This window comes from Globicephala melas, chromosome 2 (genome assembly GCF_963455315.2).
Source record: "Globicephala melas chromosome 2, mGloMel1.2, whole genome shotgun sequence".
In the NCBI taxonomy this organism is placed as follows: Eukaryota; Metazoa; Chordata; class Mammalia; order Artiodactyla; family Delphinidae; genus Globicephala; species Globicephala melas.
In genome coordinates this window covers 127,567,030-127,583,025 of record NC_083315.2, presented here as the reverse complement: position 1 = coordinate 127,583,025, position 15,996 = coordinate 127,567,030, and the positions used below count along the sequence as shown (strand labels likewise).

The following is a 15,996-nucleotide window of genomic DNA, read 5'->3' as shown; positions in this document are numbered from 1 at the left end:
ACTCGTATCAGACAAAATAGACTTTAAAATAAAGAATGTTACAAGAGATAAGGAAGGACACTACGTAATGATCAAGGGATCAATCCAAGAAAAAGATATAGCAATTATAAATATATATGCACCCAACTTAGGAGCACCTCAATAGATAAGGCAACTGCTAACAGCTATCAAAGAGGAAATCGACAGTAACACAATAATAGTGGAGGACTTTAACACCTCACTTACACCAATGGACAGATCATCCAAACAGAAAATTAATAAGGAAACACAACCTTTAAATGACACAATAGACCAGATAGATTTAATTGCTATTTATAGGACATTCCATCCAAAAAACAGCAGATTACACTTTCTTCTCAACTGCACATGGAACATTCCCCAGGATAGATCACATCCTGGGTCACAAATCAAGCCTGAGTAAACTTTAAAAAATTGAAGTCATATCAAGCATCTTTTCTGACCACAATGCTATAAGATTAGAAATCAATTACAGGGAAAAAGATGTAAAAAACACAGACACATGGAGGCTAAACAGTACATTACTAAATAACCAAGAGATCACTAAAGAAATCAAAGAGGAACTAAAAAATACCTAGACACAAATGACAATGAAAACACGACAATCCAAAACCTATGGGATGCAGCAAAAGCAGTTCTAACAGGGAAGTTTATAGCAATACAAGCCTACCTCAAGAAACAAGAAAAATCTCAAATAAACAATCTAACGTTACACCTAAAGGAACTAGAGGAAGAAGAACAAACAAAATCCAAAGTCAGCAGAAGGAAAGAAATCATAAAGATTAGAGCAGAAATAAATGAAAAAGAAACAAAACAATAGCAAAGATCAATAAAACTAAAAGCTGGTTCTTTGAGAAGATAAACAAAATTGATAAACCATTAGCCAGACTCATCAAGAAAAAGAGGGAGAGGACTCAAATCAATAAAATTAGAAATGAAAAAGGAGAAGTTACAACAGACACCGCAGAAATACAAAGCATCCTGAGAGACTACTACAAGCAACTCTATGCCGATAAGATGGACAACATGGAAGAAATGGAGAACTTCTTAGAAATGCACAACCTGCCAAGACTGAATCAGGAAGAAATAGAAAATATGAGCAGACCAATCACAAGTAATGAAATTGAAACTGTGATTAAAAATCTTCCAACAAACAAAAGTCCAGGACTAGATGGCTTCACAGGTGAATGCTGTCAAATATTTAGAGAAGAGCTAACACCCATCCTTCTCAAACTCTTCCAAAAAGCTGCAGAAGGAAAACTCGCAAACTCATGCTATGAGGCCATCCATCACCCTGATACCAAAACCAGACAAAGATACTACAAAAAAAAATTACAGACCAATATCACTGATGAATATAGGTGCAAAAATCCTCAACAAAATACTAGCAAACAGAATCCAACAACATGTTAAAAGGATCATACACCGTGATCAAGTGGGATTTATCCTAGGGATTCAAGGATTCTTTAATATACGCAAATCAATCAGTGTGATACACCATATTAACAGATTGAAGGATAAAAACTATATGATTATCTCAATAGATGCCGAAAAAACTTTTGACAAAATTCAACACACATTTATGATAACTCTTCAGAAGGTGGGCATACAGGGAACCTACCTCAACATAATAAAGGCTGTATACAAAAACCCACAGCAAACATCATTCTCAATGGTGAAAAACTGAAAGCATTTCCTCTAAGATCAGGAACAAGACAAGGATGTCCACTCTCACCACTATTATTCAACATAGTTTTGGAAGTCCTAGCCGCGGCATTCAGAGAAGAAAAAGAAATAAAAGGAATACAAATTGGAAAAGAAGAAGTAAAACTGTCACTGTTGCAGATGACATGATACTATACATAGAGAATCCTAAAGATGCCACCAGAAAACTAGTAGAGCTAATCAGTGATTTTGGTAAAGTTGCAGGATACAAAATTACTGCACAGAAATCTCTTGCATTCCTACACCCTAATGATAAAAAATCTGAAAGAGAAATTAAGGAAACACTCCCATTTACCACTGCAACAAAAAGAATAAAATACCTAGGGAGACAAAAGACCTCTATGCAGAAAACTATAAGACAATGTTAAAAGAAATTAAAGGTGAGACAAACAGATAGAGAGATATACCATGCTCTTTTGTTGGAAGATTCAATATTGTGAAAATAACTATACTACCCAAAGCAATCTACAGATTCAGTGCAATCCCTGTCAAATTACCAATGGCATTTTTTACAGAGCTAGAACAAAAAATCTTAAAATTTGTATGGAGACACAAAAGACCCTGAATAGCCAAAGTGGTCTTGAGGGAAAAAAATGGAGCTGGAGGAATTAGACTCCCTGACTTCAGACTATACTACAAAGCTACAGTAATGAAGACAATATGGTACTGGCACAAAAACAGAAATATAGATCAATGGAACAGGATAGAAAGCCCAGATATAAACCCACACACCTATGGTCAACTAATCTATGACAAAGGAGGCAAGGATATACAGTGCAGTAAAGACAGTCTCTTCAATAAGTGGTGCTGGGAAAACTGGACAGCTATGTGTAAAAGAATGAAATTAGAACACTCCCTAACACCATATACAAAAATAAACTCAAAATAGATTAGAGACCTAAATGTAAGACCAGACACTGTAAAACTCTTAGAGGAAAACATAGGAAGAACATTCTTTCACATAAATCACAGCAAGATCTTTTTTAATCCACCTCCTAGAGTAAGGGAAATAAAAACAAAAATAAACAAATGGGACCTAATGAAACTTAAAAGCTCTTGCAAAGCAAAGAAAACTACAAACAAGATGAAAAGACAACCCTCAGAAAGCGAGAAAATATTTGCAAACAAAACAACAAAGGATTAATCTCCAAAATATACAAACAGCTCATGCAGCTCAATATTAAAAAAATAAAAACCCAATCCAGAAATGGGCAGAAGACCTAAATAGATGTTTCTCCAAAGAAGACATACAGATGGCCAAGGAGCACATGAAAAGCTGCTAAGCATCACTAATTATTAGAGAAATGCAAATCAAAACTACAATGAGGTATCACCTCACACCTGTTAGAATGGGCATCATCAGAAAATCTACAAACAACAAATGCTGGAGAGGGTGTGGAGAAAATGGAACCCTCTTGCACTGTTGGTGGGAATGTAAATTGATACAGCCACTATGGAGGTTCCTTAAAAAACTAAAAGTAGAATTACCATATGATCCAGCAATCCCACTACTGGGCATATACCCAGAGAAAATCGTAATTCAAAAAGACACATGCACCCCAGTGTTCATTGCAGCACTATTTACAATAGCCAGGTCATGGAAGCAACCTAAATGCCCATCAACAGACGAAGGGATGAAGAAGGTGTGGTACATATATACAATGGAATATTACTCAGCCATAAAAAGGAACGAAATTTGGTCATTTGTTGAGATGTGGATGGATCTAGAGACTGTCATACAGAGTAAAGTAAGTCAGAAAGAGAAAAACAAATATCGTATATTAACACATGTATGTGGAACCTAGAACAGTGGTACAGATGAACCGGTTTGCAGGGCAGAAGTTGAGACGCAGATGTAGAGAACAAACGTATGGACACCAAGGGGGGAATGCTGCAGGGTGGTGGGGATGGTGGTGTGATGAATTGGGCAGTTGGGATTGACATGTATACACTGATGTGGATAAAACTGATCACTAATAAGAACCTGCTGTATAAAAAAAAACTTAAATTAAATTTTAAAAAAAAAAAGACACATGAACCCCAGTGTTCATTGCAGCACTATTTACAATAGCCAAGGCATGGAAGCAACCTAAATGCCCATCGAGAGATGAATGGATAAAGAAGATGTGGTACATATATACAATGGAATATTACTCAGCCATAAAAAGAAATGAAATTGGGTCATTTGTAGAGATGTGGATGAATCCAGAGACTCATACAGAGTGAAGTAAGTCAGAAAGTGAAAAACAAATATCGTATATTAACGCATGTATGTGGAACCTAGAAAAACGGTACAGATGAACCGGTTTGCAGGGCAGAAATTGAGACACAGATGTAGAGAACAAACGTATGGACACCCAGGGGGGAAAGTGGTGGCGGGGCTAGTGGTGTGATGAATTAGGAGATTGGGATTGACATGTGTACAGTAATATGTATAAAATGGATAACTAATAAGAACCTGCTGTATAAAAAAAAATAAAGAGATTAGGAGTCTGTACATGTGGGGGGCAGGAAATATATGGGAAATCTCTGTACCTTCTGCTCAATTTTTCTGTGAACCTAAAACTGCTCTAAAAAATCAAGTCTACTAAAACAAAAATGAAGCATTTAAACTCACATCTAAACAGTGCTTTACAAAAATTATTGAGCGCTTCCTGAATATAAAACAGCTAAACCTGTTGCTGTTTTGTAGCTTTATGTGATTTTGATGGGATTTGGTTGTGAAATTAAGATGTGAGAATCTCGCTGATCTGTATCAAGTATTACCTTGCCATCTGAGAATAAAACAATTTATAACCTCCCCCAGGAAGGCATGCTAATTTTTAACATGTGTTTCTCTTTTTATGTACTAACGAAAATCTCTTTCACACTTTAAGGTTGGTGTAAAAAAATAAATAAATAAAAGCACATATGAGCCCCTGACCCTACTGTGGGTTTAGTCAAGATGTAAAAACAATATTGATTGTGGAGTTTGGAAAACAGGATTATTGGTTTCGTGGCAGTACTGAAATCTGGAGTATATGGAAGATTCCAGCTAATCAACTGGAACAACAATCGTTGTCTGTCATGTATCCTTGTCAGCACTTTAAAGATAGAAAAAAAAGAGAAACATGGACCCATGGTTCTTTATATCATGCCTAACTGTTAAAAAAGAAACAAAAAACAGAACAACTCTTCATAAGTCATAAAGGTTCAGGATGAATCTGGATATTGTTCTGTGTACCTGACCGTGTGATCCTCACGTGTCTTGGAATGAGGTGGATGAAGTATGTGTGTATAGATAATCAAATTATGTATGCATATTTTTGTGTCTTATAAGTGAAGAAACTGGTTAAGGTAATTCTCCAAGGTCGTACAACTTAAAGAGTCCCCTCCTCCCAGATCTGACTCAGAACTGGTATGTTTCTGTTCAGTTTAACTGACATTTTCTTCTTTACTATGTGCCGAACACTATGTTGGGCACTGCAGATATGAAAGTGAGTAAGACAGAGTTGTCATCCTGAAGGAAGTTGTAGTATAGCAGAAAATACAATTTTAATACAGTGATAAGTTTTCTGATAGAACTGATACTCTGTCTTGTGCCAAGGTAAGGGAGAGCTTTTAGCTTACTCTGAAAGTCTAGGAAAATCTTCTCAGAAGTGAACCCCTCACTTGAAAGATGAATAAATAGTGTAACTCATAAAAGAGGTATATCCTACTTTTCTCTGAGTCCTCCGCAGTAGTGATCTGCTTTATAGAATGCCACATTATAGTTATCAATGTCTAGCTGTATTGATATTTAGGGGTGGCAATACGTAGTAGAAAATATACTCTGGTTATTTCATAGAAGTGTCTTGAGTAAATTCCTTCCTTTTCCCCCAACTTCACCACCACTACCAAGAATGGGTGGCGAAATTTCCATGGTATAGGGTCACATCTGTTTCTTCCAGGCCCTCCAGAAAGAAACAGTTTGTCAGGAGAACTCGGAAAGGGCTTCTTGGACCAGATCTCTTTAAGAAGAAAATTAAGTGCCCCTAGGGGAAGTATCTTGGAAAATTTTAAACTGCCTCTGTAAACTTTGAAGGATAGCTCTTGACAGTGCTTGCTGTGGGTAAATCCTGACTGCTTCCTCTGACCTTAGCTGTGGTGATCCGCCTGCCTTTTCTTTAGCACTATTGGTCAGGCACACGTTCCTCTGTTCCTCTAGCCTCCTGACTGACTTCCAGCTCCCAACTTTCCCTGACCTGCTTGCCTGGTTCTTTTCCAGACACCTGACCTGCCGTAACCTCAGATTCAAGCTCTGACCTGCTAACCTGGACAGTGCACGCCCAGCCTGCTGGCTGACAGACACAGTCAGCCTGTCCCCCAACCCTGCCCTGGGCCAGAGTGTCTGACTGCTGGGCAGCAGTGACTCGCTCCACCTTCCCCCCACTACACATATAGGCGGGGCACACCAACATCTCATGAGGACGGTCACAGCCAAGGCTAGAAAGGGAAGGAAGAAGGAAAACCTGTTAGGGAAGGTCCGGGGTGGGGGGAGGAATCTAGTAAGTTTAAAGACAGCCCTCAAAAGTTCAGTCAGTCAGTAAATAGTTGAGTGCTTCTGTGTGTCAGGCATGTGCTGGGTTATAGGAGTATAAGATGACTAAGGAGGATATTTGGGATTATAAAAAACTATTGATATGAAACACTTCTACAGCATGTTTTTATCACCCTGTTATCATACTTGTCACATAGTTTTTATGCTACGTAAGGAAGTTTTTTGTAACTAAACTCTTATTTTTTGTGGCTAAACTCTTAGTATTATCCTAAGTTAGCTTCCAAGGTTATTGTACCCCAAATACCATTTGTAGTTTAAAGTTGAATTATACTTATTTGACCTGCGAATTTAGGGATTTCAGGCAATGTAAGTTCTAATGTAAAATCTTACATGTGATTGTATTGAAACAGAAGGAATGATTTCCTGTTCTTGGCAAATGCTGTCATATTCTGGAAGCAAGACTGTCAGGAAAATGATGAAGTTTGCCAAATGTTATGTTCAGTTTGTGAAAAGAGACTGTGAGGCATTTTTTGAGCCTTCACCTTTAGTGTCATCTGGCCATTTGGAAGCATTGGTCAGGGATGGGTGGCAAAGTCAAAAACTTTTAAAGGCCAAGCAGGTAAATGCACTGGGGTAGGGGTGGAGCAGCGAATACAGATGAGATATTTAAAATAATATTATCAGATATCATTGTAAAACTGTAACAACAGTGCAGTCCTGGCCAAACAGGAGGATAGCAGCATTTACCTGTCGTGCTCAACTTCTGGGCGCCATTTATCCTGGGAACCAGGCTACGCTCTTAGGGGCAATTGATTGGGAGAACTGATATACTCTTATATACAATAAGGCAACAGAAAATGGTGCCATTTCCAAGGATTCACCAAAATGTAGTCAATACTTTGTGAAATGCTACTTGTTTCCTTTTCTTCAGAATTAGAAAAGCCAATGCACATTCAATACTTAGTCCAAAAAATTAAATAGGTATGGTTGTAGATCATTCATTTATAGAGTTTAAACATGTTTTGAGTGACAACACACACACACACCCCAACATAGCAACAAAAGACCCAGGCTATTAATTTCTCATATTACCTGAAGAGAAAGTTTGAATTGACCACATAAAATCTCCATTCAGTAGTTGTAGTCTTGAAGATAGATTCTGCAGCAAATCAAATCAACACTCGGCAAACACTGTGAACAACTCTGAGCTCTCACTGAGTGTGCATGACATACAATATACTACTGGGAAAAATCTCTATAGTTTGTTTAAAATATAATTGGTGATACACTATTTGATTCACAATCAGATATGAATCAGAATCAGATAGGGTAAGGTATAAATAAAACAGAAAAACTCATTGTAGCAGCTGGAAGAGCCTGGAAAAATTAACTCCCCTAAGGAGGAGAATTATTTCCTGATTATAGAGGTTTTCTTATTTAGCTAGTATTATTTCTTTTATCTGTTAGACAAATTATATATGTATTCAATTTCAAATTTAGGCATTGAATTGAGCACTTTTATTTTTCTTTAAGACTATCAGATGTTTGCCAGGAAAGGCTAATTGTGTGTTATCCATCAATATAAACAATAAAAAAATTCAGCCAAAAATCAAATTTATCACACAACCTATGCTCAGTGGTTTTTAATTGTATTGTCTTGATTTTTTCACAATTCTGTGCCAGGGTCTAATGGCTATTGATTGTCCTCATACTGGCATTGTGGACTATCAGCAGGTGGCTTTGTCATTTGCCCAGGATTTCCAAGAAGCAGGTGGCTCTGTTTTGACCAATTTTGAAGTAGAAGATATTGAAATGGCTAAAGAAAGTCCTTCAAGAAGTAAAGATGGTAAGCAATCCTTGTCTTTTCTTTTGAATACTGAATTGACTTCTGAACAAACTTGGGACTGTTTTTGGCTAGGGTAGCGCTGGCAAGAGGGCCACCAGAAGCTAGGCTACAGTAAGGGCCCAGAGCTGGAGGCAGGTACAGAAGGGGTGAGGGTGAGACCGGATATGGGAGAACTGGGACTTCTAGTGAGTCTTGTGCTGATAGAACTAGGCATTGATGGGACACTTCTGACTAGTGCTAAATCCCGAACTGCCAAGGCTGTTTATGGAAAGTTAGCCTGCAAACACTTCCCTATCCAGGTTAGTCAGAATCCCCTGGGAGTGCTTGTTAAAAATGCAGATTTTAGCATCACCCAGTCTTACTGAATCAGACTGTCTGGGGATAGGACATGACTCAGCCATTCTGAATTCCCCCTCCACCCCGCACCCCCCCCCCAGTTCCTTCATTGTAGCCTGTACTTAGAGTTTGTTTTGTTTTTCTTTGGGGACAATTTTTTTTTAAAAACCAAATGAATTAGTTTTTAAGCCTTAAATTCATTGTTGGGAAATTTGAAGGAGAAAAAAAGTAGTGTTCAGTTCATTCTTTCTTGACAGGTTTTTAAGGAGATCTGGGCTATCTGAGTCATTCTCCCAGTGTCCTTTTAAATTCTAAGATGATGAGCAAAATTGTTAAATAATTGAGATTGTTAGACAGGTAGCATAATCAATCAAATCTATGATATAAGTAAGTAGATCATATTTTTTTTTACCTGCTGTACATATGCTTTATAGGTCTTTGAGATCACATGTATCTGATTGCAAACTAATTTTATAAATAGTTTATCATTGGAAGTTCTGTGTTGTGATAACTCTTGCTTCTCTATACAACTTAGAATCCGCAAGGATTCAGATAACCAAGACTTGAACAACAAGTGTCATAGCATTAGTTCTGTGAGAAAATGCATACTGATTTATGCTGATCCATTTTATAGCCTGTTTTCTAGGATTGCAGTTCACAGAAAAGCTGGGACTGTCTATTTTGGAGCTGGGGTGGGGAATGGTTTATAAGTATAGATTAAATGAATTAAAATAAAATATGCTAAAAACATGCCAGAGTTTTGTATATTGTCAAATATGAACTAGTTTAATCTTGTTACTTGGTAAAAAACTTTAGAATGAAAAGTAGGAGGCAATAATGGTTATGACAGAGACAATCCTTTAAATGATTACTAGAATAATGTTTATTTAATGTAGGCTTTCTTTTGCTAAAAATAAATCTTTCACTAATTTTTTTTCAGGGATGAAATACCCAGTTGTTATAAGGAATACAAAGGTAAAGATTCTTAAGCAAAACTACTTTCATCTACTTTATCTACGGTCATCTCCTTTCTTAAAAAGTTGAATTAACCACAGTGCTGTATCTTATGTCATTGAATGAAATTTGTCTAATGTAAAAGTTATTCTGAGAGAAATCCTGTGAGAGCAGTGTAACAGCTTTCATTCTAAGAAGGGTTTCAACTTGGAAATGTCTTCATGAAGTGTTTGTGCCAGCAAAGGATAGGATTATAAGCACTTAGAGTAATAAAAACTGATAGTTTTATTGCTCTGCCTACTTATCTACATTAACTTATTAACTGTCTGCTAATGAGAAGACTTTGGGGGCAGGGAGCAGGTTGTGCAGAGAGAGATGGACTACTTTTCTTCATCTTCTCATAGTCTAAAACAAGAATTATTGAATGGCATAGAAGCATTTCGTTAGCTGTATGTTCATTGAACGATCAGAGTTCAGTCAGGAGAGTAGAGTCATCAATGAGTATATTATAGGAATTAGGCCTTACACTTTTTTTTTTTTTTTTTTTTGGCGGTACGCGGGCCTCTCACTGTTGTGGCCTCTCCCGTTGCGGAGCACAGGCTGTGGACGCGCAGGTTCAGCGACCATGGCTCACGGGCCCAGCTGCTCCGCGGCATGTGGGATCTTCCCGGACCGGGGCACGAACCCGTGTCCCCTGCATCGGCAGGCAAACTCTCAACCACTGCGCCACCAGGGAAGCCCAGGCCTTACACATTTTTAAAAAATATTTATTTATTTATTTTGGCTGTGCCGGGTCTTAGTTGCGGCATGCGGGATCTTCACTGTGGCATGCGGACTCTTAGTTGTGGCATGCATGCGGGATCTATTTCCCTGACCAGGGATCGAACCTGGGCCCCCTGAATTGGGAGTGTGGAGTCTTACCCACTGGACCACCAGGGAAGTCCCCTTACACAATTTTTAAAGGATCTGGGGAAGTGCAGATTCAGAAGGGGAGTTGGTAGATCAGAGGCATCTCCAGCCAGTCTGAGAAGCCACATGTGTCTAGCTGCTGAAGTGGGAATGCAAGCAGGAAGCTCACGAGGAGATATGGGGGGCTCTTGCCTCTGTCTATACCCAAGCAGTGGGCTGGAGCAGTGCCTGATCAGTAGGAGCAGTAGTTGGGAAGCTGAATGTGGAGCTGTAATTTACTTTGCAATGGGTGTTTGTCACTTCATTGGACTAGAATGACCTTCAGAGAATAGTGGCTGCTGCTGTACTTCTGCCTGCCAAACCATATGCAATTCCTGTTTGGTCAGCTTTAAGCTGGAACCGTATAGGGAAGAATTGTTGTTCCCAGCTTAACCAGATCGACACAGTATAACCCCCTGCAGTCCATCCCTTTTCAACTTGGCATCCATTCACACCCCTTATAACCATATTTAACTTCCAAATGAAGAGAGTAGAAAGATTATGCTTCCATCCACAAGGTGCAACTATCTTCCATACACCTGAAGACATGCTTACTCTCCAAAAAAGATACGAAGTCTACTTTATTGATCATGAATGTTCATTTCTTTTCTAGCTGAGTCACTCTCCCCCTTTGAGATCCTGCAACTTAAATACTGAGATAAAAGGTTAACCACAATTTAAGCATCTTATATTAAATCAGTAGTTCTCAACGGGAGGCAGTTTCTCCTCCTAGGAGACATTTGGCAATGTCTGGAGACATTTTTATTGTCACATCTAGTAGAAGGGGGGCAATGCTACTGGCATTTAGTGGGTAGAGGCCAGGGATTCTGCTAAACATCCTACAACGTGAGAGACAGGCCCCCAGAACAAAGAGGTATCTGGCCCCAAATGTCGATAGTACTGAAGTTGAGGTGTTAGACAGTGGGGGAGTGACAGAGATGGGTGTGTTAGTCGTCTAGGGCTGCCTTAACAGAACACCACAGACGGGGTGGCTTTAACAACAGAAATTTATTTTTTCGCAGCTCTGGAGGCTAGAAATCTAGGGTCAAGGTGCCATCAGGGTTGGCTTCTGGTGAGATCTCTCTTCTCAGCTTGTGGATGACTGTCTTCACACTATGTCCTTACGTGGCCTTTTCTCTGTGCGTGCACATGTGCAGGGAAAGAGTAGGAGGGAGCAACCTCTGGTATCTCTTTGTCTTATAAGAACACCATTCCTATTAGATTAGGGCTCCACTTTTGTGACCTTATTTAACCTTAATTACCTCCCTAAAGGTCCTGTCTCCAAATACAGTCTCGTTGGGCGTTAGGACTTCAACGTATGGATTTAGGGGAGACACAATTCAGTCCATAATAATGAGGATAAAGAAATAATTGGGTAATTTATAGACAAATATATTTATTTCAAAATAAGGAAGAATTACACATAGCTACTACACTCCTCATTTCTGTCACCAGACATGTGGTCATAGCTGATATTTATAATTTCCTTCTTCCACTACTCATTCCATAGTCCCTTTGCCCTTGGCAAGCATCTCAGCTGGTCATGGTTCCTAGTTTGGTGGGGTAAATCAAACTTTCATTCCTGAAGTGTCTGTGCCATTAGAAGCCCTGCCTGTTTTGGGTTGTGGTACTTTCCATTAAGTTTTATAATAATACATGGGAAAATTAAGGCATGTCCCAGGAGAGCTACATTCCAGATGTACTCCTCTTTATCATCCCTGAGCCCTCTCTGTGGTAGCAACTCAGTTTCTCCTTGAGAGTCAGAAGCAATTACCCCACTCAGTACAGTAATCCCCTCTGCCTATTGATCACTGGCAGGGGGAACCCAAAGTGGCCAAGTGTGGCAGTATCAATTTCTAACTTAATGCAACCATTGCTTATTCTCTAATGGAAGCCTTTTTCCCTTGGGAACTAAGACCTCTAGACCATCAGAGCCAAAAGTTGTAGGGATAGGAAGCAAAAAATTTTACTGTAATAGTAAGGAGCTACTCCCATTTTCTACCTCTTGATTTCCAGACCTGTGAATCCTGGCTATGGGAGAAACAACACCATATATTAGTCACTGGTTTAGAGCATGTAGAGAATCCTGGAAGACCTTGCCCCAGGCCTGTAGGTGTTGCCAGCCAACTAGTGCTGTTATTGAATCTTCAAAAGCCCATTCTACTTTTTGTCACCCAGCAGCTTCAGGATTGTGGGGAAAATGATAAAATCAGTGCATTACACAAGCATGAGCCTATTGTTATACTTCATTTCCTGTAAAATAAGCTCACTGATCAGAAGTAATTCTTCTAAGTAAAATACCAGAACAGTGAATAAGGCATCCTATAAATTCACAGATGGTGGTTTCCATAGAAGCATTGTGGGCAGGGAAGACAAATTTATATCCAGAGTAAGTGTCTATTCCAGTGAGCACTGAGTGCTGCCTTTGGTTTTTGATTGAAGTGGTCCAGGGACCATATCAGTGGCTCTGTTGATTCCGCTGTTGGCAGATTGAACATTCAGCAGTGGTTGTAAACAGATCAACTTTGGTGAGTAAGTCCATGTTGCTGAACCCTTGCATTACCTCCTTGCTGCCATAACCATTTAGTTTATGAAACCATTGGGTAAGGACGGGTACCTGGGGAACGAGGCTAGCTAACGTCCACAGAGCAGGTCATCTTGTCTACTGATTATTAAAATCTTCCTCTTCCATGATCACTCTTTAGTGAACATTCATATAGTACTGAAATATCTTTTTTATCTGAGCCCGTTTGGAGAGGTCCATTCACATACCTTTTCTCCAGAGCTCCCTTTTCTGACCATCCAGCAAACCATTAGTCATTGCACATGAAGCAGTGTAAATCCATACTTCTAGCCATCTCTCCTTCTAGGCAAGATAAATAACCAAGTATAACGTTCAGTGTTCTTCCCCCTGGGAAGATTTCCCTTCACTGCCGTCCTTCAGGGCCACTCCCGAGTGGGGCTCTGGTGCTGTAGCTGTTCATTTTCAAGTGGCGCCAGAATGTTGTGCAGAACCATTTGTAAACCAGGCCTGTATTTTTTTCTTCCTTGGTCAGCTGGTGACAGAGAACTTTCCATGGGGCCATGGGGGCAGGCTGAGATGGAGGAGATGATTTAGCAGTAGAGGTCATGGGAATTTGAGCCACTTGCCTGCACAATTTATGTGTGCCTACAGGACCTATACAACCCTTATCTTGTATATTCCACTTCCTCTTGATGACAGAGTGCTGTGTACACACCCAATTTTGCAGCTTGGTGAGTCAGACAATACCTAGTTCATAATGGGTAGTTCACATGGTAACTTGGTGACCTGTGGTCGAGTGTTGAGCCAAAGGCAGAAGCACTTTCTCAAAAGGAGGCTAATTACCTGCAGAGGATGGTATAACTTTCCTCCAAAATCCTACGATTCTGTACTGATTCCACCTCTAGGGGCCTACCATGGTCTCCGTAAAACATCACTATCAGCCACACACTTCAGTTACCATCAGAGCTGCTGGATCATGTGGCCCGAGTGGCAGAGCAACCAGGGTCTCCATTCAAAAAAGGATTAAAAAGCAGAATGGTTGGCAGCGGTGGGAAGTGCAGGCCCAGCGTGGAGGAGCAACAGTGTGAAAAAACATTTGAAGTGAAGGAGGAGTAAATCCTGTAAAGCTGATGTCTCCAGTGACTTTAGAAAATAGAAAATCATCATAAGCTTTCTCTGCCTGAAGATTTCTTTTTTATATATATAAATTTATTTATTTTATTTATTTATTTTTGGCTGTGTTGGGTCTTTGTTGCTGTGTGCGGGCTTTCTGTAGTTGAGGTGAGCGGGGGCTACTCTTCATTGTGGTGCGTGGGCTTCTCATTGCAGTGGCTTCTTTTGTCATGGAGCACGGGCTCTAGGTGCGCAGGCTTCAGTAGTTGTGGCATGTGGGTTCAGTAGTTGTGGCTCGTGGACTCTAGAGTGCAGGCTCAGTAGTTGTGGCACACGGGCTTAGTTGCTCTGCGGCATGTGGGATCTTCCCAGACCAGGGATCGAACCCGTGTACCCTACATTGGCAGGTGGATTCTTAACCACGGCGCCACCAGGGAAGCCCTGCCTGAAGATTTCTATCACTTCTGGAATTTCTGTGAAGAACTAGATCCTGAGAAGTCAGCGGATGCACTTTTCTGCAAGCCTTGGCCTTTGATTAATGGGTCTTTACGAAGTATAAAATGAACAAAAAATCAGCAAGCCCAATATTAACCTTCACTGGAGATTTTACTGTGACCCTCCTGAGTTCCAGACTGTTATTACTGGAGATAATAAAATTCAGTTCCATGTGGGGTATTTCAGGGAGTCTCCTGATGAACCTCCTGTATATGTTGGTACAGATGGAGCAAAGAAAAATTGTATAATTGATCAAAATGGAGATAATGTGTTTGCCGCAGTCAAATTTGTTTTGATGAAAAACTTAAGTAACATAAAAAGAAAACTAGTCTCTTGAAAAACATAGATGAAAACTGCACAGAAGCAGCCAGAGCACTGGGTTACTCATTGGAACAGAGAACCATGAAGATGAAACATAGAGATAAGAAAGTCAAGACAAAGACTTTTCATGATGCAGGCTTAGTTGTCCCAGTAGATGAAAATGATGCTGAGTACGGAGAGCTCCCTGAAACGGATGCCAACTTCAAGGGAATTTGCAAGACAATTTTTGAAGCACAAAGTGATGAGAGACTAAAAGCTTTTGCTCTCATTCAGCGATGACTTTTGTGCAGTTTGCTAGTGATGAATGTGATTATGGGATGGGGCGTAAGTGGGAATGGACTTCCTTGTTATGGTTCAGACTATTGTCATAAAGTTACCTGCCAACTTTTACCTCTTACCTATACTCTGTTGAAGAGAAGTCTCTTTGCAGAAATTATTGAAGATTTTCTGGTAAACAGGAGTAAAGAAAACACAGACCAACTTGCAGCATGAATGAGAATTGGCTTTCTTTGGTATATAATACTTTAAAACATTAATATTAAACCTGTGATTTTTTTTAAGGAGTACATAAAATAAACTGATGGAAACGTTTACTAAAAACTTTTATAAAGCTAAAAAATAAAAAAGATTAAAAGTCTGCTTCTGCCCCTGCCCTCATCTAAGGAACATTTTCACTAGAGTACGGCATCATGTGATGCAGGATATGCAGGGGCCTATGGGATACCAGTGGATATGTATTTCACCCAAATTTGCTATAGTTGTTGCTTTTATTTTGACATTTTCTTTTAGTATAGTTAAATAATATAATTTAAAATATAATTTTAATATATTTTTTAAATTATAAAATATAATTTGAAATTTTGAGGGACTTCCCTGGTGGCACAGTGGATAAGAATCCGCCTACCAATGCAGGGGACGTGGGTTCGATCTCTGGTCCAGGAAGATCCCACACGCCGCGGAGCAACTAAGCCCATGCGCCACAGCTACTAAGCCTGCACTCTAGAGCCCACGAACCACAACTACTGAGCCCATGAGCCACAACTACTGAAGCCTGCGCACCTAGAGCCTGTGCTCCACAACAAGAGAAGCCACCGCAGTGAGAAGCCCATGCACCGCAACAAAGAGTAGCACTCGCTCGTCGCAACTAGAGAAAGCCCGCGTGCAGCAACGAAGACCCAACACAGCCAAAAATCAGGT

At 39.8% G+C, this 15,996-nt stretch overlaps 1 protein-coding gene and 1 pseudogene across 3 annotated transcripts in view; both read left to right on the top strand.

Annotated features, from left to right (window-relative positions):
- The window catches only part of L2HGDH (L-2-hydroxyglutarate dehydrogenase), a 51,087-nt gene that overhangs the window by 20,581 nt on the left and 14,510 nt on the right, over positions 1–15,996 (top strand). For 2 of the 3 annotated variants that reach the window (XM_030854911.3, XM_070044961.1), the window contains 2 exons: positions 7,946–8,108; positions 9,385–9,419. In XM_030854911.3, the coding sequence (XP_030710771.2) occupies positions 7,946–8,108; positions 9,385–9,419 (198 nt within the window). The remainder of the gene's footprint in view (positions 1–7,945; positions 8,109–9,384; positions 9,420–15,996) is intronic. The other variant, XM_070044960.1, reaches the window with a different exon arrangement.
- Positions 10,224–15,676, top strand: LOC115852271 (histone PARylation factor 1-like; annotated as a pseudogene).